The sequence below is a fragment of the Lactuca sativa genome, chromosome 4 (genome assembly GCF_002870075.4).
Source record: "Lactuca sativa cultivar Salinas chromosome 4, Lsat_Salinas_v11, whole genome shotgun sequence".
NCBI lineage: Eukaryota > Viridiplantae > Streptophyta > Magnoliopsida > Asterales > Asteraceae > Lactuca > Lactuca sativa.
Window position 1 is genome coordinate 330,937,535 of NC_056626.2, and position 25,424 is coordinate 330,962,958.

General features: G+C 33.6%; 1 protein-coding gene across 2 annotated transcripts; it reads right to left on the reverse strand.

Annotated features, from left to right (window-relative positions):
• Positions 1-10,267: 10,267 nt before the first annotated feature.
• Positions 10,268-12,429, reverse strand: LOC111901836 (14-3-3-like protein). Of its 2 annotated transcripts, XM_023897694.2 has the most exons (6): positions 12,272-12,429; positions 11,163-11,662; positions 10,948-11,070; positions 10,749-10,865; positions 10,574-10,652; positions 10,268-10,460 (listed from the first exon to the last, which is right to left on the reverse strand). In XM_023897694.2, the coding sequence occupies exons 2-5, from the start codon at positions 11,643-11,645 to the stop codon at positions 10,599-10,601; spliced, it is 777 nt and encodes a 258-aa protein (XP_023753462.1). In that variant the 5' UTR covers positions 11,646-11,662; positions 12,272-12,429; the 3' UTR covers positions 10,268-10,460; positions 10,574-10,598. The 2 variants fall into 2 exon arrangements, with proteins under 2 accessions (XP_023753462.1, XP_023753461.1); XM_023897693.3 differs by having other exon boundaries at positions 10,408-10,652.
• Positions 12,430-25,424: the final 12,995 nt, after the last annotated feature.

The window sequence follows — 25,424 nt, forward strand, 5'->3', positions numbered from 1 at the left end:
CTATCTTACTGATCATCAATCATAGAATTCTCTAGAACACCGACCTAGCAGGTCACTAACATACCAATCCCTACGGATCATAAAAGCATAACATATTGTCTACCCTGATTCCAATTAAACAAATCATAACCACATGTAGCATACCATAACAATAACAACTAAAAGGGTCGGCCTTGGTACCGTAGACCCTATCGATATAGTGAGGATAACTCACCTCGCAGATGTTGACTCGGAAGGTAAACTCCAACTCTCGGATCACTCGACACAGGCTCCACCACCTTTGATCATAGTTCAATATACTCATAAGTCCTTAACCTTATAAGGTACTCCATATCCCACTAGTCAACCTTTGATTAAGGTCAAAGTCCTCAATCAAGGTCAACAGTCCATGTTGACCTCAACTCGCCGAGTACACTCGGCTATACGCCGAGTCCTTTGAAGCACATTCCAACTCGCCGAGTCATTGGGGTGACTCGTCGAGTTCCTTCGATTCTCGATCAAACCTTAAGGCCACCTGTCGAGTTTCCTCCTTGAAACTCGACGGACATACCCACAAACACATCCTAGTCAAAACTCATCTGACTCGTTGAGTTGTTCTTCAACTCGTCGAGTCTTATGGCCATCTTCATCAGGCTCGCCGAGTTGTTCATCCAACTCTTCGAGTTCACGGCCCTCTTCATGCGACTCGCCAAGTCAACCTTGCGACTCGCCGAGTCCATTCAGTCCTCTATCCATGCAGATCCATTTTGAGCCATGAAGCGACTCCAAATCACAGATCCAAGCTTCTAAGGCATGCTTATCACGTAAAGTTTCAAACTTTACGTGCATGCATGAATTTAAAGGCTCTAAATGGCAAATCTAAGATATTGATGGGTCTTCATGCACAGAGGGGACCTCAATCACGACTAAAGCTGCAACTTTATGCTTTTAGAATCCAAAGAGGGTCCAGATCTGAAGTTACAACTTCAGATCTAGCCCATAGCTCATCATACCAACTTGATATTCCATGAAAACCCTAAAACTCACCCAACAAAGGAGATATATAAGGAGAATGACGGTTTGGGTACCTTTTGAAGTTGATATCTGAGATGAGTGTTGATTTCCACACTCCAATTGCTTCAATCTCCTTATCCTCCAAGTCTTCTCCCTCCAAGGACTCTCTTTCAAGCTTCAAACACACACTCACAAGGCACACACACACACGGATAAGGCTCTCAAGGGTTCTTTGGAACCGTAAAGAGGTCCAAGGGAGGCTAAGGTCCCTTTAAATAGGGGTGCAAACCCTGGGAATTAGGGTTTCACTTGCCAAGTCCTACTCGATGAGTCCCAATATGGACTCGTCGAGTAGGTCACTTAACCCGCGATCCATCCCGTTGCTGCTCGTCGAGTAGGTCAACCAACTCGTCGAGTAGAGCTTGACCCAATAACTCATATTTAAGCAATACCTGAGAATCAGGGCGTTACACCTATTGCATTCACTTTGTGATCTTCTCACATAACCGATAATGTAAACTATATTTTGTTAATGATAGTCATATTTGGGAAAATACACGCTTTTACAAGAGAACAAACATACAGAACAGTCATGTGTTGGTAGAAGACTGCATTTCAGTAGAAAATATAGGATTTTCTAGGAAGTACATACATTTACAAACTTTTACCTCACACTCTTACAAACATTGCTTCAAACTTATACAAACAAACAACACTAAAATACTTATGAACTCACCAACTTTAATGCTGATAAACTATTTCAAAATAACTTGTATTCTCAGGTCATCATTAGACAGGTACCGATGCCAAGTTTTGAGAAGACGGAGCAGCTTCCAGACTCGTCTTTATTTTGATTATTCATTTTTGGTGTCTTATAGACTATACACAGAACACTTGTATTGAATTATACTGTTAATGCAATGGATGATATTGTTGCTTTTTTACTATGATGCATTGTTGTGATACTGTACATGACGTCCTCCGCCCCAGAATGTTTCTGCCGTTCCGGTCTTGGGGTGTGACACGAGGCAAGCCCGATTGATGTTATATGCTTATATCATATACTTATATTATATGATATGTTGTATGTATGTCGGGGCAAGCCCGATGTCGGGCGAGGCCCGATGCCAGACACAATCTGATGCCGGGGTAAGCCCGATGCCGGGCAGGAGCCCGATGTTGGGTAAGCCGATGCCGGGTTCGACTAGATGCAGCTAGGCGGAGTCCCAAAGTTATGTTATATGTTATGTGTATGGTATGTTTTGGTTTGGGGGACTCACTAAGCTTCGTGCTTACAATTTTCAGTTTTGGTTTCAGGAGCCTCCACTAGCAAGGGGAAGAGCTCAAGATGACTGCATGACACACACAACTTTTCAGCCTGAAATTTTTCAGTATGATATTTGGACATGTGATTTTGATACATTGATAGTGTTATGATATTTTTGAGATACTTGATGTATGTTTTTTTATCGATGATGATATTTATGGTTTTATTAATGATTTTTAAAACGAAATTTTTGGACCATATTTTTGAGATGTTTCACTTTCTCTTTCTCGTTTGATGAAGGCGTTTCCCTTCCCGAGCCTGACGATCATGAATCGCCGACCATTTCTAGTTCGATTCTATCCAATCACGCTACTAAAGTGAGTGCATAGTCCCTTTCATGAACATGATTTTAATACAAGTATTAAATTATATGTTTATGTGTGAAATATTTGATATTGCCTAAAATACGTGTTAAAAGCATATATGATAAATATGTGATGATTTAGAATACAGAGTAGACCTAAATAAATTAAGAGGGATATTGGGTAGTATCTCCTTGTGGTACGAGTGAGATATACATGGAGGGAATAACTTTAAAACTTGTCATTGTTCCGAGAGTATGGATTAGACTTAGTCAGTTGTCCTTAGCCTGAGAGTATGGATATGACATAGTTATTTGTTATTAATACGTGAGTATGGATTAAGACATAGACAATTGTCCCTAATATGAGAGTATGGAATATACATAGTTATTGATCCGGGAGTATGGATCAGACATACTCGATCCGGGAGTATGGATTAGGTAAATAGGTTAATATTAGATCCGAGATTATAGATCGTGTTGTTGTGAGGATCGATGGGGTAGGGTAAAGTTTCTTATATGTGGTGAAATTGTATATTTTGTGAGTTAAAAAAATATATATGATATAACATCGTGGGATTGAAATCCCTATGTACTCATCAGGTTTCCCAACCTGACCCACTCAGTCTATTTGTATCACAGGTATCGATACAAAGACACATTGCACTGAGAGATTAAAGGATCTATCCCTAATGGTTATCTGAAGATCAACAACGATCTCTCTCATTCCTGGTCTCTTTCCCTCTTTGATCTATATGCATTGATTGACTCCCACTCTCGCCGCTCGCCTCCCAAATGTCAACTATCAAGTAAGTTTAACCTAATTTTGTGTCTTTATTTTGTAAATCTTACATACATTTGGCCTAATTAGTTGTTGTTGGTGGTGTTGGCTCTCATTGTTATGTGTTTCCAGTGTGTATAATTGATCTAAATGTTAATGTTTTTTATCTGTTGTCAACTTTTTTCTTAATATGGTTTTGTACAACCTCATGTGATGAATTTGAAATATGAATTAAATTTAATGTGTTAAATCATGCTTAATCCGGAATCGGCCATGCTATTGGAATTTTGTAGAATATGTTGTGTTGGTATTTGGTTAATAATTTGTTTAATCTGAAAGTTGCTTAAGATGTTAGTATTTGTTTTACATGTTTAATATGAAATTATTGTCAATTAGTCTCACAAACACGAGGCTTCAAGAAACAGGTAAAAAATTAGTGTTTTTAGTGGTTTGTTAACTTTATTGCTTAAATATTTAATATGCATTGAATTTGGAATAATTTTCTTGTTATATAGATATAATATATGATAGAAAATGCCAATAAAGTGCATGAATCACATATGTCCATCCCTAATTGCTACATGTAGCTTGTTATTTATTATTATTATTATTATTATTATTATTATTATTATTATTATTATTATTTAATTAGTGTCTATGTATATGATAATATTTGTATTAATTGGTAGGCATAGACAATACACTATTGGATTAGAATAAAAGTTATATTTTTATTGTGATAAAAATAATAATATTTTGGTAAGAAAATAATAAGAGTGATTATAGAGATAAACTTTATTGTTTTCTTGGGATGAAAATGTAAGTGCATGTATGTATATGTGATTTTCTTGTAGAGTCTTTTTTGTTCAATGTTTTCATGAAACTTTTATTTTAGTTAACAATTAATGGAAAGCACTCTTCGCCATGAAAGATAAATGGTAGTTTGTTCAAAATGCGTTTGTGATGTATACATATATCTCTCATGTATTTTTGTGTGTTTTATTTGAAAGAATTACGTGTTTAGGTTCAAAACTGAAGAGGTAAAGATAGATGCGTGAGAAAACCATCAAAAACAAAAGACAAATTCTTTAATAATGAAAGCATATTTTTAAAGAATGAAGACAAATTCTTGAAGAATGTAGTATGTATCATATATTTTTTTATTGTTCAAGAATGATGATAGCTTCTTAAATAATATACTATTGAAGGTTGTGTATTTTCTTCAAAATGTTATATATATATATATATATATATATATATATATATATATATATATATATATATATATATATATTCTTGTTTTCTGTCGTAAAAATAGTTGTTTTATGTTATAATAATGACTCTTATTTTTAAAGTGTATATTCTTGATTATATTGCAATACATGTATCTTTAAGAATAATATATTATTATCTAATTTATAAGGTATATATATATATATATATATATATATATATATATATATATATATATATATATATATATATATATATATATATATTCTTGTTTTCTGTTGTAAATACAGTTGTTTTATGTTATAATAATGACTCTTATTTTTAAAGTGTATATTCTTGATTAGATTGTAATACATGTATCTTTAAGAATAACATATTATATATACATACTAATTTACAACAACCACTTGAACAGTTCTTGACTTTCATTGGCTGGATTTTCGATTTTTTTTTGATGATTTACTTTTATTTATTTATTTCATGGCTACTTGTCCTGTCTAAACCAATAAGAATAAAATTGTTGTAACTACGTGTTATGTTCTCAGACAACCCACCGCCACTAGACCTCTTGATGCTTCCTAATGCCTATGAACTTCCCTCCACCTGGGTTACTTTCATCCCTTCACCGATATACCCATTTCAGCTCCCCACAGATTTACTCTCTCTCTGTTCTCCAAAGACGTATCTGTAAGCGAAACCATACGGCGACGCAACATCTATCTTCTCTTTTCACAATCGATGATAGTGAATACATACAACATCAGCTCCTCTTCCTCCATTGTTGAAGGCAAGATCTCGCTTGAAGTTCCAGAATCCAGTACAGAGTACACCGATAAATCATCATGTCTGGCTGGTCGGTGGTTCGGTTAAGGACAGAATGCTGGTGAAACATGCATTTCAGCCTGCGAATTTGAAGGCGATGGGGAAACTGCAACTGCAATTGACGGAGAATGCACAGAGTAATGGTCTTGCTACATCTACCATCACTCTGACGACATCCAATACTCTATCCCCAAGCCCAAAGACTAACTCAGGTACTTGTTATTGTCTAATTTATAAGGTGTATTCTTTAACATTGTTATTTATTACAAAATCATATTCTTTAATAATGAAAGAATAAAAAAGAATATTGAATAAAATTTTCATCTTTAAGAATATTAGAATGAAAATATATGTTCTTTAAGAATGTCAAAATGAAAATATTGAATGAAATCATATGAGTTGAATGACTTTGTATTCTCATAAAATCTAATTTTATTTAAATGTGTTGAATAAAAAAAATATTTGATTTTCATTAATTAATTTTATTTAGTTGCCTAAAATGTAGCTAATTCTCATTTATCTCTCTTAATGAAAAGTCATATTTCATGTTAAATTAATTAAAGTAACTATGTAGTGCATTTCAACCCATATTAATAATATGTACCTTTAAGATCACAACCATGCATTTATTTAAATCTAATGGTCATAATTTGGTCACACATTCACATAATACTTGGGTTTCACATTTAATCATAACCATATATAATACATATATAAATAAGTTAAAGCATTTTGCGTAGCGGGTATTTGGGTAAAGTAACCACAATGTACTAAGCTTATCCTAAGCTTGACTATGGTTATAACTAGATAAACGACGTTTCCTGGCAATTAGTCAACATAACAACTAAGTATGATGTTTTTTATCAGTGTTAGTTAGCATAACAACTAGGCATAATATTATCCTTAAAAGTTTGTAAAAGTATCTACCGGATACAATATCATCATAGTGTTCTAAGCATAATCATATTACTAAGGTTATACAATTAGCAATATTTATGAAAACGATAGTTTATAACATGTATTCCCCCGAAAAGGTTTGAAATAGTAAAGTGGGACAGTGAACTTACATTTGATGCGTGAAACAATTGATGAAGGGTAGAATTCGAGAGCCCACAACTCTGAAGGCGCTTGGGGATCAGTGACACAACGATCGAGAGAGAAGATGTTTTTAGGGTGTGAAGGATTGAAATGCCAGGACCTACTATTTAGAAAGCATTTTTGGGTGCACATCGTGCAGTGCATGCCGCACAATTACGCGTGAGCCACCCATGGAGCTAACACGGTTCCCTCTCTTAAGGTGCCATGTCATCCAAATCTAGACGAATATGGGTGTCAGAATACACGCCGCACGCATGTGCAGGAGAACGTGATTATCAAACTTCAAAATTTTGTAATTGTTGCATATGAGCTCCGTTTTTAACAACTTATATATATATATATATATATATATATATATATATATATATATATATATATATATATATATATATATATATATAGAGAGAGAGAGAGAGAGAGAGAGATAGAGAGAGAGAGAGAGAGAGAATCAAGATCAAATAAGAAGGAAATTTTTGGTAAGAAGGTAAGAAATTTTTTTTCTACATATTTTTTTTGCGAACAAACAAAATGAATCATTAGATGATTCATTTGTAAGGTGATTTACAAGAAAAAATTCTCAAAAAAACATCTCGATGATTCATTTATACAATGATTTTGTTGTTATTCGCTAAAATTGTCACAAAAGTGAATTTTTTCTTAATTTACATAAAGCTGAATCATAAAGATGTTTTTTTGGGAATTTTTTCTTGTGAATCATCTTACAAATGAATCATCTAGTGATTCATTTCTTTTGTTCGACAAAAAAATATGTAGAAAAAAAAACTTCTTACCTTCCTACCAAAAAAAATTTCTTACCGGATCTATATATATATATATATATATATATATATATATATATATATATATATATATATATATATATATATATATATATATATATATCCGTGCAGGTCTCGATGTATACTACAACTTTCATTTTGTTCGTTTTGGCTAATTCCAACTTTCCTTTTTAGTCTATATTTTATAACCGTTATGATTTTATAAAAATCATAATTTTTTCATTTGTCCGATTTAGTTGTTTTTTGTCTCTCAATTCTTACTTTAATTAGCACTATGTTTCTCCTTTTGGCGACTTTTGCGAAAATTCAAACGTTTTCTTCGTAGTTTTTGAAGTTGTAACTTTTTGCACGCGGTAGATTTTTATTTCCTATAAAAACCAACTCTTCCTTATTAACTTGAATTTTTACAAAGTTTATATTTCTGGGTTTGTGGTAAGGTATACACTCTTATAATGCTAACTTGGTCGTAGATGACATGACTTGTCGTGCACTAAATTTTGAGCCTATATGTTGTCGTGTTTAAGGGCGAAAATCGGATATTTTTATTTATATACCAAATGGTTACAAAGTAGTTTAGTTAGGTGTTGATAACATCATTAAATCCCAATGGCGGTTGATGACGATTTTCTGGGTTGTCAGGAAACACAAGTTATGAAAACACCGAAGATGAAGAAAGCATTTCTCATCAGACTCGTGATCCAACTGTTGATCCTTTTATTTGATCCATCTGGTAGTGCTTCAACTGATCCACTTTCCCATCAAACACATGAATTGTATTGTCACCGATTCATAGGTCTTAAAACGATAGATCAAGATGGTCGCTATGAGTTTGAGATTATTTAAGTACGGATGTGCTTTTTTGAAAACAACTTTATTTGCTTTTGGAAACATTGTTTATTTGCTCATGTTAGAAAAGTTTGTATGTTTTTTTTGCCCATGTTGGAAAAATTTATGTTTTTTGATGGATGTTCTAAGTTTTATTTATGTTGTTGGCAAGTGTTTGCTAGCCTATGGTGGAAACAATTGCATTTTATTAACGAATGTTAATGATTTAATAGTTTCATAATGAATTACGACAAAATATTATTGCTCGTAATTCTTATGTATTTGTGTTATCGTTTTTTAATGGAAATATGAAATGAAAGCGAGATAATAGCACGAGAGCGCCGACATCAATTTACATTGGAGTTATTGAAAGATAATAACCAACGATGTATAGAGCTACTTCTCACGTCCTTTTAATCCTTTGTACGACTGTACACACATTTTAGAGTAATTATTGCTTAAATGATAACAAATACCTATCAATTGAAGAAAAGATGACTATGTTTTTTTATGATTATTGCTTGAATCAACGTTACGTAGTTGTCAAGAGTATACTTCAACACTCTAAGCAAATAATTTATATACATTTTTTTTATGAATGGATGAAATGATGATTTTCGCAAAAGAAATGATAATACCAACTTATTTTAATAAAAATCCAAATATTCCATGACATAATAGGAGGTTATGAAGGGTTTTTGAAAGGGGAATACTGAGTGTTATCAAAAGATATTGACAATTTGTGACTTCAATATGATTTTTACATTTGTTGTGACTGGTTGGAAAGAGGTAACACATGATTCTAAAATGTTATAAAAAACATTAGCATATCCAAATGCACAAGTTTTGTTTCCACTATCAGGTGTGTGTGTGTGCGCGTGTATGTGTATTTATTTATATATTAAACATTAATTATCTGATTATTTTTACAGTTAAATATTATCTTTGTGATGTTGTGTATGCACATATGAGATTGAAGATTTTCATTGCAGGCATGCATTGACAAATAAAGAAAATTTTAATCATTCATTGAACGTGTTTTTGGTGTCTTGAAACACATTTCTTTATATTGAAAAGGATGACACAATTTTCGTTGGTTACACAAAAAAAACATCACAATTGCATGTTTGCGTTTCATAATTTTATTAAAAAAGAGAGTTTAAATGAAGAATTCTTTCTCAATACGATCAACCAACTGTGTTTCAACACAATCATTAGCACGTTGATGATGATGAAACAAGATTGAAGCACATCGCAGCTAATCGAGAATATATCTTATTTACAGGATGAAATCGTTGACTTATCATGAAATACATAGAACTAATATTTTTTTTATTAATAGAATGAATGTTCTTTTATTGTAATTACAATTGTACAAATTATGTTTTACTATTATAAAACTAAAATTATACAAATTTCAATATTGAAAAACCTTTTTAAGTAAAAAAAAGTAATTTAATTAAATTTCAGTATTTGTAGGCCTATTCTTCTACAAATTTTTACATATTATGCACTAGTTATGAGACTCATGTATTACATAAGTTAATTTAAAAAATAAAGTTAAATATAAACGTCAAAATATTTGAAAATTTTGAGTTTATAAGAAAAATAATGAATTATTATAATGAAAATGTTTTTTATATTTTAAATTAAAAAAAAATAATTTAAATAAATAAAAGAAATTAACGAACTTTAATTTTGAGAATTTTAAAATTAAAAGTAAATTCATTAATAAAATTAATATCAATTTATTACTTCATTTATTTTAATTATTATCAAATTATTATTATATTTATTTTAATTATTACATGAAAATGTTAAATGAAATTTAATAAAATAAAAAAACTAATAAAATGACATGCGAATAAAAAATTAATTCAAAATAACTATAAAATGATATTTAACAAATTGAATAAGAGCATGACAAATGACTAAAAACCTTCATTTTATTAGAAAGAATAGCAAATTTTTACCTTTTAAAAAACAAAAAACACCTTAGTTTCTACCAACATTTTAAACATACATGGTTGAGCTTTTTTCCCTTTTGAAACAAAACCAAAATCCAAATATAAATATAAGAGCTGGAATGGAAAATCTCAACCACTCATTATTTATGGGGTACAAAAACAAAACATCCTGTAGAGGCTACATCAACTAACCTCCAATAATAACAATAAAAACAAAAAATAAAAATACCTTCAGAAACACAATAACAACAAAATCATAATGACCCGAAATAAAATCCAGCAGCATTCCATTAAAAAAAAACGACTTCAATTCCTAAAGCCACATAACAATTGTCAAGCCATAAGTACTTAATCAAAGCTTTTCAATTTTTGATTAATGAGTAGTAGTAATAGTAATAGTAGTACACAAACTATTAATCTTCCTACCAAATCCCATTTGTGTATGTCAATGTCACTGTGTTTCTTCAGGTTTTGAAGACTCCTTGATCTCATCCCCACCCTCATCCTGTACACCATTCAAAAACACCAAATTATCATTCTTGTTCAAGGGCATTTTGGACATTTCCACAAAAAAATAAATAGAAAAAAGAGAGTCACAAACCGCAATATCTGATGTCCACAAAGTCAGATTGTCACGGAGAAGCTGCATGATAAGTGTGCTGTCCTTGTATGAATCCTCACCTAATGTGTCCAGCTCAGCAATCGCTTCATCAAAAGCCTAATATACATATATAAACATATTTATATTTATATCAGAATATATTAAATAAAATAAAATATACAAAAAATGAAAAAACTACCTGTTTGGCAAGGTTGCAAGCACGATCAGGTGAATTGAGGATCTCATAATAAAACACTGAGAAGTTAAGAGCAAGTCCAAGTCGAATTGGATGAGTAGGAGCCAAATCAGATAAAGCAATGTCCTATAATAACCAAAAGTCAATGAAAGTCAACACGAAATACTTCAAGATTCATGGTATATAATAAAAGTAATTACTAATTACGAATTACTCACTTGGGCAGATTTGTAAGCTAACAAAGTGCTTTCAGCAGCTTCTTTCCTTTCAGCACCTGTTTTGAATTCAGCCAAGTATCTAAAATAATCACCTTTCATCTTCAAGTAAAAGATCTTTGATTCAGCAGAAGAAGCAGAAGGGACAAGATGTGATTCAAGGAGACCCAAAATCCCATCACAGATTTTGCTTAATTCAATCTCGATTGTACTCCTGTACTCCTTGATTAGCTTAACATGATCTTCATTCCCACGACTTTCTTCTTTCTGTTCAATTGAAGATATGATCCTCCATGATGCCCTTCTTGCTCCAATCACGTTCTTGTAAGCGACAGAAAGAAGGTTTCTTTCTTCCACTGTGAGTTCTTCAACATCTACAGTCTTTGCGACCTTCTCCATGAACTCCACCATTTCTTCGTACCTTTCGGCTTGCTCTGCAAGCTTGGCCATGTACACATTTTCCTCACGCGAAGCTTCAGATGCCATTTTTAATTAGTATATGCCTGAATCAAAAGAAAAAACATCAGATCAGTTGTGAATATGTGTTTTTCCTAGATCTAGTCGTCTAGATTGAAACGATTCAAACTATAAACTTGTGTTCTTCCTAAATTAACTTATACAAGTTTGTGCATCACCAAAACAAATCGATTTTTAGGCAACTGCTAATGACGCTAGATACATTTGGTCAAATATTCGCGCACTACGCATCGTGGATTGTACGGTACAAGTACTGATGCAGAATGTTCAAGTTTGAGACGAAACAATTTCTCGTTCCACTGATTGTTTTCTTTTTTGGTCCGTACACGTATCAACATATAACCTTTACCACGATTTGCTATAAACTGATAAAATACAACTAAACAGCTACACAGTCTTTAGCTAATTCAAACAGTTGCAGATCCAATACAACAAGATTTACAGATCTTAACAGCTTACGATACAAAATCATTGCTCGAAACAACTAAATAAATCGCAAACTGACAGATTCACATAAAAAAGCACTATTAAGAGCATCAAAACACGCAAAAAAATCACAAAAATCTCGTGGCATCGATTAAAGAGTAAACAGATTCAAAACGAAATTCAGAAAGTAAAAAGGCGATAGAAAATACCTCGATTGATAGGGCAAGCAGCAGCGAGTGTGTGTAGGTAGGTGTTTGTGTGTGATTCTCTTTGATCGAAGGAGAATGGAAAGAAGCGGATTCGAGGGGTTTATATAAATGGGAAACGCGTGAAAGTGAGGAGGAATAATCCAATGAGATGGCGACAGCTGTATTCTTAGGGGGCGGAGTTGGCTACACGCAGGTCAGGCGATACACACGATTTTACCCTATCCTTTGCCTGCCGCTGACCGTCAGAAGTGCAAGGTTTTATTTATTCCATCTATGCGAATTCAAAAATCAAAAAGTTTTCAAATTTCAAAACACAAAAATAGTTTAAAAAAAATATAAATTGTTTAGAATTAAAATTTTAGATTAAAACTTTTACCGTTTATATTTTTTACTTTTTAATAACTAAGAACATTTGTAATAAAAGTTTTTCATAAGTTTTTTTTATTCTTCGTCTCCGACAATTAATTTATATCATAACTTATAATTATTTTTATTTTATTTTTAACCATTACATTAATACATTCTTTAAAACGTTAATTCTCTTTCGATAATATTTGATATTTAAATAATTTATTCATCTCTATCTAATACGTTTTATAAAAAAACATCTCATTTAATTTGTCGTTTTTATTTTAAACATGAATCATATTTTAATATTTATATACAACTATTTCAAACTATTTCAAGTTTTTATTTAAAATATATAAAATATGAAAGAAACATTATAGTAATAAAATTCAAAAAATTAAAAATATTATATAATCGTTATAATTTAAATTTTTATAAATAAAATATTATTAAATATTTAATTGAATATATTAACTACTAAAAGTTATAAATATTTAAAATTGAAATGTACTTAAGAGGGTAAAATGAAATATTATTACATGAGAAGAATTAAATATATAAAACCTAAAAGTAAATTAAGCATGCAATATATATATATATATATATATATATATATATATATATATATATATATATATATATATATATATATATATATATATATATATATATTAGTCAATAAGGTTGCATTTGATTACTTCACTTTGATTTTGGTTAATTTGGTTATTTAACTTGTTTTAGGTTTTAAAATGTAAGTGAACCTTTTAATTTTTGCCAAAATATTACTATGACCAACAATAAAAAGTTCCATGACCAAATTTGAGCACAACTTTATTATTGGAGTCAATAGTATTTATTATATTTTTTATAATAAATATCAAATTTGATCATTTAATTTTTGGTTTTGTTCATTTGAACACGTAAATTATTTTAAGTTTTAAATTATTAAGTTGTAAAAAAAATTATAACATCTCGAAAATCATAGTAAAATTTTTCATTTTCAAAATAGGTAAAATCATTTTTCCATAAAACACAAGTTACCAAAAACATTGTTTCACGATCATAACATAAAATCAGAGTGTCAAAATCAGATCATTGGATGATGTGTACAGTCACACATTATTCTTGTCGCCGATCCTCAGAAGTACCTGAAACATTTAAATACACAACTGTAAGTCAAAACTTAGTGAGTTCCCTCCTAAAATACCTTACACAAAATACACATACAATTCATGCACACACGAGCCTTTGGTCTGACTAGACTGCCTTACAAGGCCTACAATACACCAAGACATTTTCCTTGGGCCTTCAGTCTAAGTGGACCACCTCGCAAGGCCTACAATACACCTGGACCACCCTCATGAGCTTACAACATATAGTTGGACTGCTCTTCTAAGCCTACAGTATCAACTAGACTGCTCTCTTTGGGCCTATAGTCGTAACCAGACCGCTCGAGTATGTTGGCCGATATAACAAAGCAAAATCGCCTCAACCCACCCATAATATATCGACATATGCAAACAAACAATAAAAAACAAACACAGGTAATCATAACATATATGTCAGTTTAACAAATAACTACATCATATTAACATCTTATACACAAAGGATACATACTGCAGTATAGAGTATAGTGAGAAAACTCACATCGTAGACTAGCAGACAATCAACACAACTCACACAAAACAAGACTGGGGCTACGAGATACAACAACCAGATGCACATCATCAATATATATCCTAAAAACCCTGAGGTTGACCAAGAGTCAACTTGGTCAATAAAGTCAACGATCAACGGTCAAAGTCAACAGTCAAAATCTACCTCAACTGGCCACCACGTCGTAGCTAAGCATTTGCCACATCATGGTAGCCTCACAACAAAATAGTCGCAAGACAGTTTATCACCATGCCGTGTTGATCAAACCACCACGTCGTGGCATCTGCTTTGATCAACTTAATGGATTAAGTTCTTAATCTCTTGAGCCACTCATCCATACTTTCTAAAAGGCTTGGTTACATCCAAATACATCATAAAAATCCTTAATTTATGGACAATCATATCTAATGCATGTCTTGAACTCTTGTTAGGTCCAAGATGGTGAAAATTAGGTCAAAACCTTATGCATGAGACTAAAACTCAATAAGACTTCAGATATGAAACATAAAACCACAAAGGGATCTCAATGATCCGTAAAGTTGCCAACTTTATGGTATCCATCCATCCAAACCACCTTAAACATGATGAAAAGTGCATAAAAGCCTAGATCTATAAGGGTAGTTGATGCGGTGCAACAGTACCTACTTAGTTTTAAATTTATAACCTAATAAACTCTTACTAACTATGCACCTATAGATAGTGTGCCTAGTCAGATTATAGTATAACTCTTGTAAGTCGGGTGTCAATAATAACTTAATATCACCGAACAAGTAAGCAAGCAACTAAAACAAAGTAACTTCAAGAATTAAAAGAATACTTTTGCCTATATCCGATTTCACCTTCTCCTATGGTTGATTTCTAATTGATAGATTATATTGATTACCAATTTAATAAATATCATGATCAAATATATAGGCCTACTAATTTATGAATGACAAAGCAATGATCATGCACAAGTTAAACGCCTAATTGATAATAACACAATTGGACTATGAATGATATGGGTTACTCTCCTATGATCAATTAAGCAACCAAACCCAAATTAACACTAATTATGCTCTCTAACGTAGTTAAAGTTACTAGCTTTAATTACTAAAACTAATATGTGAATAATCCTAGCTCTAATTATTTAATGATCATAAATAATTAGGAGATAGATTCATGCAATTAATATGATCAATTAACACACAAAATCTGATTTATAAGCAATATAAACTAGAGCTAAACATCACTACTAGAAAAACAACCTTTTACGACGCGCAATGCGTGTCATAAAACGCTCAGACGACGCGCAAATGCGTGTCAAGGAAGGCCCTGTCATAACGAGAGACGACACACTTTTGTGCGTCGTCTGTTTACGACGCGCATTTACGACGCACATTTATGACACGCATACGACGCACAGCTATGACACACAATGCGTATCAAGGAAGACCCTGTCATAAAGGAAGACGACATGCATTTGCGTGTCGTAACCTTACGACGCGCACGTTTAGGACACGCAATGCGTATCAAGGAAGCCCCTGTCATAAAGGAAGACGACACACATTTTTGCGTGTCATAATTTTAAATGTTTTTAAATTTATATATTTTTGATAGATTTACTAATTTTCAAATTAAATAACACACGTTAAAAGTCTCGTAATACAAAATAAAATACAATAAACAATAAAGATAATTCATTGCATTAATATGTCAAATACGAATAATCATTCCAATAGTAAGTAAATGTTGGATAACATCAAGTGAGCAAAAGTAATTACATTTACTGACTATGCAGTAAAAAAATATGTATTGCTTGAATTATGTTATACTAAATCAATATGAACCTTTTGTTGATGAGAATGCTTTTGGCAAAAAGACTTTAGTCTTGGAGGTCTTGCTTTTCCTTTCTTAACATATAGCACCTCCATCTCAGCTTCAAAGCTATCGATTTGAGATTCCAGCTCAGACACCTAACCAATAATAAGCATTGTCATATATAATGTCTAAATGAGGATCCACATATGTAAATAATAAATCAAAGGGAGGCCTTTAAAGTACTAGTATAATGCTATAAAGGCAGTAGCATAGTGTATTGTTCAACCAATCTCTAGTCTCTAATTTGGCTTTCTCCTTTGGATCCTACAAAATATCATCAACAAAGAAACTTCACTATATAATGACTGAAGGTTATTTCCATGTATCATATGCAAAAAAAAGCAACTCAATAGATACCGTTTTAGGCTGTTGTCCTAGGCCTTCTTTGGAGAAAGCTTTTGTCTTTTTCTCCTTTTCACAAATCTTAAAACGTTCCATTTCTCACTCAATAAGCTTGCGAGCATCCATCAGAGCCTGCTCATAAGAGGCAATAACCTACGTCAACAAGTATCAGAAAGAATAACCAGATGTCAATAAGGCAGTAGATGAAACAAGATATAGGAATCTAATTCTTAGCATAGAAGCTAAAACTAGATTAAATTTGAGATATTGTGGTAGCAATAACAGAAATTGTAAGTGCCAACAAATAATGACCAATGGAAGATAGCATATGTATGTGAACCAGAGAACACAACAAGCAAGTAAGCAACTTGTTTTTCTTCAGACCATGCTCTTAGTGAGAAACACTATGTCAACTCCTCATGGCCTTTTATATTCATATTCCTTTAAGTTTAAGCAGAGCATAGAACTAGTCACCAGACAAAACTAGATGGTATGTGATGCTAATCAAATGCATACGCATATGTACTTCAAATTATCATTGTCAAACAAAATCTTGTTTTGAATAGTGCAAAGTAGGCATTAAGCAACTTTAGATGATTCTTCATTGTTGGTGAGCAAAATTTGTTTCATAAGGCAACTAGATTGGGTAACCAACAACTGAGACATGCTTTCGAGGGAAGAGTGAGAAGAATGGAATACAAATGGAAACATAAATGACCTTCTTATCCTTGATCTTGATGGATTGTATCCATGTCTTAATCTGGTCTTTGTACCTCTGAAGTTTCTTAATCTCCTTTAAGTCGGCCTCAAACTACTAACCTCAAGTATAATAATCTTCTTCCCTGTATAGCATATAACATAAATGTAATAAAAATAAATAAACATAACACAATACATTAAAAATTAAAAACAACAAATTGTTTATAACTTACCTATTTTGTAATTGTTTACCATATACACCATGCTCTTCACCAGTCAAGGGCTCAGATTCACCTGTTTCAAGAAGCTTTACTATGAAAATTTTAAGATATGTCATATCCACTCATTCCCTCTTTTGTGATCTTTCCATGTTTTGCAGCTCTTCCTTTAAAATAGCTTCCTGTGGGTTAAGTTGTTAATTTTTGTTATAATAAAAATAAATAAAAACTCAAAGTTAAAATACCTGTTGGCTGTGAAGATGATTTTCGCATTCAAGCTCTTCAATTTCCTCTTGGAAGATCAAGAAAGTGCATAGCATAACAAACTTAAATAAGTTTCTTAAATCATATAAAAAATATATTTTACATGAATTTTATAGAATAATTTATTAACCCAAAAAATGATCTATGCATTATTTCTACAAGTAGTACAGTACAACACAGCAAGGTATACAAAGTTTTTGTTTACTATTTTGCTAGTGAGGCCTTGACAGTTCAATGTTGTTGTCGTGTTCATCGTTTATGATTGGTGAATGGTGATGTACCTGGACTTAATGACTTATTGGACAATTTGTTTTACCAAATTTCCCCTTGTTACATATTGCTATTAATATGGTCGGTAATGAAATTTTTTTTGACCAAATTGCCCCTTGTTACATAAAAGGAATATTCACAATTTCCAAAGCACATATAAAATACTCACAAGCACGTTCATATGCATGCCAAGGTGGAAGCATGCTTAAAAATCTATCCCCGGGCCCCGCAGGGACAATGTCCCACAAATTATTAACCTAAGAAAGTATAAAAACATAATAATATCTTAAAAAACATGAAAATCTGATCAACTGAAAGGGGCAAAAGAGACATTTGTAGTACCTGATGCAAAAGATTACTATGTGTAAGCATTACTCCTTTTGGATTCCCAGTGGTCCCACTTGTGTATATAAGAGCAGCCACATCATCAGACTTGATGGGTTCATAAACATACTTTTCACCTAAAGATTCATATAGTCAGTCTAGATGCACCAAAACATGCTACGGAGTATGGAATTGAATCTTGGATTCCAATTCCACTGGAAGTAGTAACACCCTAAAACTTTACATTCTATCTAACAGATGCCTTTGAATTAAATCCCGTTGCAATTCGGTGATATAATTCAGGATTATCCACAGCAAGTGCAACACTGTTATCCAAAGAATGCAAATCGTTGACATGAGGAGATTTTAGTCTATTTATAATTTTATAAGCTTTCTTTCAGCTTTGATGTTGAAAGTAATGTAACTTTTATGCTAACATTTTAGAATGAGTGTAGATGTGTAAGAGCTCTTCTACAGATGATTTGGATCCTCTCATAATGTTTATTGCTCCTGTAGCCATAATACCTACACTTAAACTTGTTACCTTTGCTATAATTTTAAATTAGAATTAAACATAATCATATGTATCGTTTGTAGTCTCATGAATTCAATGTATTGAATTAGAATTCATTTCCTGATTAGAGTTTTTATTATTGAATTACATTTCATTTCCTGACAGTTAAATGTGTGAAATTTTTTAATTTTTAAAGATTAAAAGTGAAGACCTGGTTGTATGTCATATTTGTAGGTGGGTCATGATGTGGACCCACCAATGCAACCCGATCACCAAATCTTTCTGCTGAAGATCTCTAAATATCAGGAATTGCCTTCAATTCTGCAGTTGATACATTCTTCTCAGATAGCAACTTAGCAACTGACTGTCAAGGATAACATATCGGAATCAGATGTAGCAAGAATGCTCTTAATTTCTCATATGGCAATGGAGCTTCACAATATGCACACGTGCCAATTTAAGATTTTAAAAGGGTACCAGAGAAAAGATAAGATGTAAAACAGAAAATACTTCCTTATCTAAGATATGATCAAAATCTTGCGAAATTAACTTAAGTAATCTAAATCGTCGGCTCTAGAGCAGGAAGTAAGTTTTTTTATTTTGTTTTTTAAAAAACAAAAGTCTGATAATGTTTTTCAAGTTAAATTAAATACTGTAGTCCAGACAACAACTTTAGAGGCAATCAAATTTGTGGGGAGGTTTAGGGTATATTGTGATTCTGTTGATTCACCAAACATCGTGTCTCCCATTATAGCCACTGCAGCATAAAGAACAGCACAGCTCCTAAAGCTGCCCATAAAAATTTAATAAACTTGTGTTTTAGCATGTAAAAGAAAAAGTAGCTAAGAGTCATAAAATTAGCATACCTTGCTAAGAGTGTAACGCCCGTAGATCCGGTCTAGTTAAATTAGAGACGATAAGAATCAAAAATGACTTTTTAATGGAATATTATTTAGAAGGATTAATCTTAACCAAGTTATAGTATATGTCACAAGGTTTCCGTGCATATAAAGAACGCCAAAATCCGAGTTATAACGAAGAAGTTATGACTTGTCAAAGTTTCGCGACAGAACTGGCATGACCCAGCGCGACGTAAATAGTGAATTTAAGGTAGATAGATATCTATCCTTAGTGATCTAAATGAGAGTTGAAGATGTCTTTCATAGTAGTCCAACTATAAAAAGACAGACGAAAACGGAGTTCAGATGAAGGAGTTATGAGTTTATAACGGAGTTTTCCTGTCCCGGCCTACTAAAAATAATATATAAGTAATATAATTATAATATATTAAAAATAAATTCAAAATTAGCCAATGGAGTCTAAACGAGAGTTGTAGAGAATAATCTCACCTTCGCGTCGATACAAAGAACGTCGAAAACGGAGTTCGTATGCGAAAGTTATGAATTTCTGAAGTTCGGGGCGCGAAACCCCAAAACTGTCAGAGACCACGACGTGGCAAGTCTCCTGACACCTCCGGGAGTCCCCCATATGCAACTTGCAATGACTTATGCAATGACGACCAAGCCCACGATGTGGAAAAAGGATCCCACGACGTGGCAAGGGCCAAATTTGCCCTATAAATAGATTTGAAGGGCCAGCCGAGTTTGGTTGCTCATTCTCTCATCTCTCTCCCATATTACATCGATTTACGTACAAAGAAGTACGCCCGAAGCCCCGGTATCAACCCCGAGACCCGAAGCAAGTCCCGAAGCCTGAAGATCCTGAGAAGAAAAGAGTTTCCGAGCCGAAGCTCTGCCCGCGAGAAACCCGGTGTGTGAAGTGATCCCGGTTTCACCGAAGAATACTACTTCTACAAGCCGTAGTGCCGTCCGATCATCTTCTGATCAAGTGAGTGTATACTACCTTTCATAAACACGATAATAATACAAGTATGGTTTGAGTGTATTAAGTATATTGTTGTTTATATGTGTGAGTGTGTGGTTACTTTCTTCTAACACATAAGTATGAAGTATTTGCTACGAAATACGTGCTATGTGTTTATATATTGTTGTTTATTTAAGGTATTGGTGGAATGGATGATCTATATAGATTTTTAATGAGTTAAACTATATATGTATTTTATATCTACAAATATGTTGGGTATAACATGGGTAGATGAGATCCGTGAGTATGGATCAGATCAAGAGGTTAGTTTTAGATCCGTGAGTAGGGATCAGATCAAGAGGTTAGTTTTAGATCCGTGAGTATGGATCAGGTAAATAGATAAACTTGCTATTAGTCCGGGAGTATGGATTAAGACTAAGTTAATTGTCCCTAGTCCGGGAGTATGGATTGGGCACAGTTATAGATTCGGGAGTATGGATCAGATATGGATTAAGATTAAGTTAATTGTCCCTAGTCCAGGAGTATGGATTGGGCACAGTTATAGATCTGGGAGTATGGATCAGATCAGGATTAAGGTATAGTTAATTGTCCCTATTCCGGGAGTATGGATCGGGTACAATTATTGATCCGAGAGTATGGATCAGATCAGGAGGTTAGTTTTAGATCCGTGAGTATGGATCAGGTAGTTTTAGATCCGTGAGTATGGATCAGGTGAAAAGGTTAGTTTTAGATCCGTGAGTATGGATCGGGTGAAGAGGATAGTTTTAGATCCGTGAGTAGGGATAAGGTAAAGAGGTAAATTTTAGATACGAGAGTTTAGATCGTGTCGTTGTGAGGATCGATGGGGTGGGATAAGAGTTGCCTTTATATGGTGAAATTGTACAAGTTTGAATGTTCTATATTTATAAATATATGATATAACATTGTGGGATAAAAACCCTATATGCTCACCAGGCTCCCAAGCCTGACCCACTCAGTTTTCTTTGTATCACAGGTATCGATATGAAGACATATTTCACAGAGAGATTTAAAGGAGATATAAATCATTAGTGTAATTGAATGTAAGTTCTGTTTATGCTTATATGTCTGTATCGGAACATGACATCCTGATGTTTTATTATTAAATGAAAATACATTCTCTTTGAGAAATGTTTTGATAAGTTATTATCATATCTTGTTTTGGGAACAAATTCCGCAACCGTTTTCTTTAAAAGATTACTCTGATTTTATAAAACAAAGCATAAACAAATCGGTCTTTTCTGGCCGTGAAAATGGGGATGTCAAAGTTGGTATCAGAGCATTAGTTTAAGCGAACTAGGAATTTGTAGGAAATTTCTAGACTTAAACTTAGAATGCTAAGTAATGATTGTGAGGAGTGTGTCTAAAATATGTTAGGTAGTACACCTAAATTGACACAAGCACTAGTTTATTTTATGAATGATGCCTAAAAAGCTTTTATGTGCTAAATGTTTTGTGTGATAGCTATATTGATGCTATTATTTGTTCGGATCTATGGTCTGTTGCCGACCGGATCTGGAAACCTTATGTGTGTAGGATTCTAAGCGTATGACTACGAAATTAGAAATAGCATGTAAACGTTTCGGGGTGATAAGGCGATTTATACGTTTATCGTAATTAAAAACTTTCTTATCTTAAAAAATTCTCGCTTGGTACACCAAATGTCTGCTTGGATGTACAAGAGGTCATGGTGAAAACTCGTAGATAAATTGAGTAAATGGAGGAAATGAATAAGGCTTATGATAGTGGATGACACCTATCAGAAGATATCGTAAGCATGGTATCTTGCCTGTAGAGTATGTCTTATGAAATAAAAGTATGTTTAAAGGAGTACGGTACGTCTGAAGTACACCTTCGATTGGCAGGATGATGGAACGATTGGTGAAATTCTCGAAGTTGTCTCATCGTCTGGTATTTCCATCACCAATCGACTTGAAGTAGAGTTGATGATTGAAGATTAAGCAATGAAGAAGTCCTAGTAGAGTCTAGGGAAATTGTTTATGATTATTTGGACACATTCGTATGTGTTAAATTGTTTTGTGATTTTCTTGTATGGTGACTTGGTCGACTGCGGGACAATACTTGGGACGAGTATGAGTAGGTGTGAAAGGTAGTAGATGCATATACTACCGGAAGCACAGGACTCGCACTTGGATAAGGGAAAGTCACAAGGTTACCAAGAAGCTAGTAATTGATTCCGTTTTGTTCAAGTGTGTCATTACCCTTGTTTTGGTAGTGACTAGTAAGATGATTTTTAATCCGACCCTAGTGGTCATATTCAAATTGAGTCCGACTACGGTGAGTATGTTACGTGGTTCAAAGAACTAAGTTCGAAGTAACATCGGACGTAAGTCAGAGATTGAAGTTAATGCGATCATTGGTATCGCATTCGTTGTTCATAAAGTTTGTAGCTAGAAATGCCACATGCTGAAATGTGATTATATCACATTAGAATATGAAGGAAGGTATATTCCATTTTGGAATTTGACTCTAAGAGACTTGAGTCAAAGCGTTGCATCATGCGATGAGAGGTCAATAGAGCACGACCCATCGATCTGTTACAATAGATAAAGGAAAGTATTTATCCTAAGAAGAAGAAGGAGTCCACAATAAGGACTTATTTGGTAACTTGAAGGTTACGATCGAAAGTACAACATAGTACGATAGGCAGATGCAAGATTGGGCATCGTCTGCGGTCAAGAAAGCCATAGAGTTAAATACTCTATCGAGGAAAACATAGAAGTTACGGTTATTACCTAGGATGAAGAGATAACGTGTGGAATCATTATGCAAGCCCTATTTCGTTGATGATTCTGGGACGTAATCATCCTAAGGGGGAGATAATTGTAACGCCCGTAGATCCGGGCTAGTCAAATTAGAGACGATAAGCATCAAAAATGACTTTTTGATGGAAGATTATTTAGAAGGATTAATATTAACCAAGTTGTAGTATATGTCACAAGGTTTCCGTGCATATAAAGAATGCCAAAATCCGAGTTATAATGAAGAAGTTATGACCTGTCGAAGTTTCGCGACAGAACCGACATGACCCAGCGCGACCCAATGCGACGTAAATAGTGAATTTAAGGTAGATAGATATCTATCCTTAGTGATCTAAACGAGAGTCGAATATGTATTTGATAGTAGTCCAACGATAAAAAGACAGACGAAAACTGAGTTCAGATGAAGGAGTTATGAGTTTATAACGGAGTTTTCCAGTCCCGGCCTACTAAAAATAATATATAAGTAACATAATTTAATATATTAAAAATAAAGTCAAAATTAGCCAATGGAGTCTAAACAAGAGTTGTAGAGAATAATCTCACCTTCGCGTCGATATAAAGAATGTCGAAAACGGAGTTCGTATGCGAAAGTTATGAATTTCTGAAGTTTGGGGCGCGAAACCCCAAGATTGTCAGAGACCACGACGTGGCAAGCAGTGCCACGACGTGGAAAGTCTCCTGACACCTTCGGGAGTCCCCCCGATGCAACTTGAAATGGTGTATGCAATGACGACCAAGCCCACGACGTGGAAAAAGGATCCCACGACGTGGCAAGGGCCAAATTTGCCCTATAAATAGATTTGAAGGGCCAGCCGAGTTTGGTTGCTCATTCTCTCATCTCTCTCCCATATTACATTGATTTACATACAAAGAAGTACCCCCAAATCCCCGGTATCAACCCCGAGACCCGAAGCAAGTCCCGAAGCCTGAAGATCCCGAGAAGAAAAGAGTTTCCGAGCCGAAGCTCTGCCCGCGAGAAACCCGGTGTGTGAAGTGATCCCGGTTTCACCGAAGAATACTACTTCTATAAGCCGTAGTGTCGTCCGATCATCTTCTGATCAAGTGAGTGTATACTACCTTTCATAAACACGATAATAATACAAGTATGGTTTGAGTGTATTAAGTATATTGTTGTTTATATGTGTGAGTGTGTGGTTACTTTCTTCTAACACATAAGTATGAAGTATTTGCTACGAAATACGTGCTATGTGTTTATATATTGTTGTTTATTTAAGGTATTGGTGGAATGGATGATCTATATAGATTTTTAATGAGTTAAACTATATATGTATTTTATATCTACAAATATGTTGGGTATAACATGGGTAGATGAGATCCGTGAGTATGGATCAGATCAAGAGGTTAGTTTTAGATCCGTGAGTAGGGATCAGATCAAGAGGTTAGTTTTAGATCCGTGAGTATGGATCAGGTAAATAGATAAACTTGCTATTAGTCCGGGAGTATGGATTAAGACTAAGTTAATTGTCCCTAGTCCGGGAGTATGGATTGGGCACAGTTATAGATTCGGGAGTATGGATCAGATATGGATTAAGATTAAGTTAACTGTCCCTAGTCCAGGAGTATGGATTGGGCACAGTTATAGATCTGGGAGTATGGATCAGATCAGGATTAAGGTATAGTTAATTGTCCCTATTCCGGGAGTATGGATAGGGTACAATTATTGACTCGGGAGTATGGATCAGATCAGGAGGTTAGTTTTAGATCCGTGAGTATGGATCAGGTAATTTTAGATTCGTGAGTATGGATCAGGTGAAAAGGTTAGTTTTAGATCCGTGAGTATGGATCGGGTGAAGAGGATAGTTTTAGATCCGTGAGTAGGGATCATGTAAAGAGGTAAATTTTAGATACGAGAGTTTATATCGTGTCGTTGTGAGGATCGATGGGGTGGGATAAGAGTTGCCTTTATATGGTGAAATTGTACAAGTTTGAATGTTCTATATTTATAAATATATGATATAACATTGTGGGATAAAAACCCTATATGCTCACCA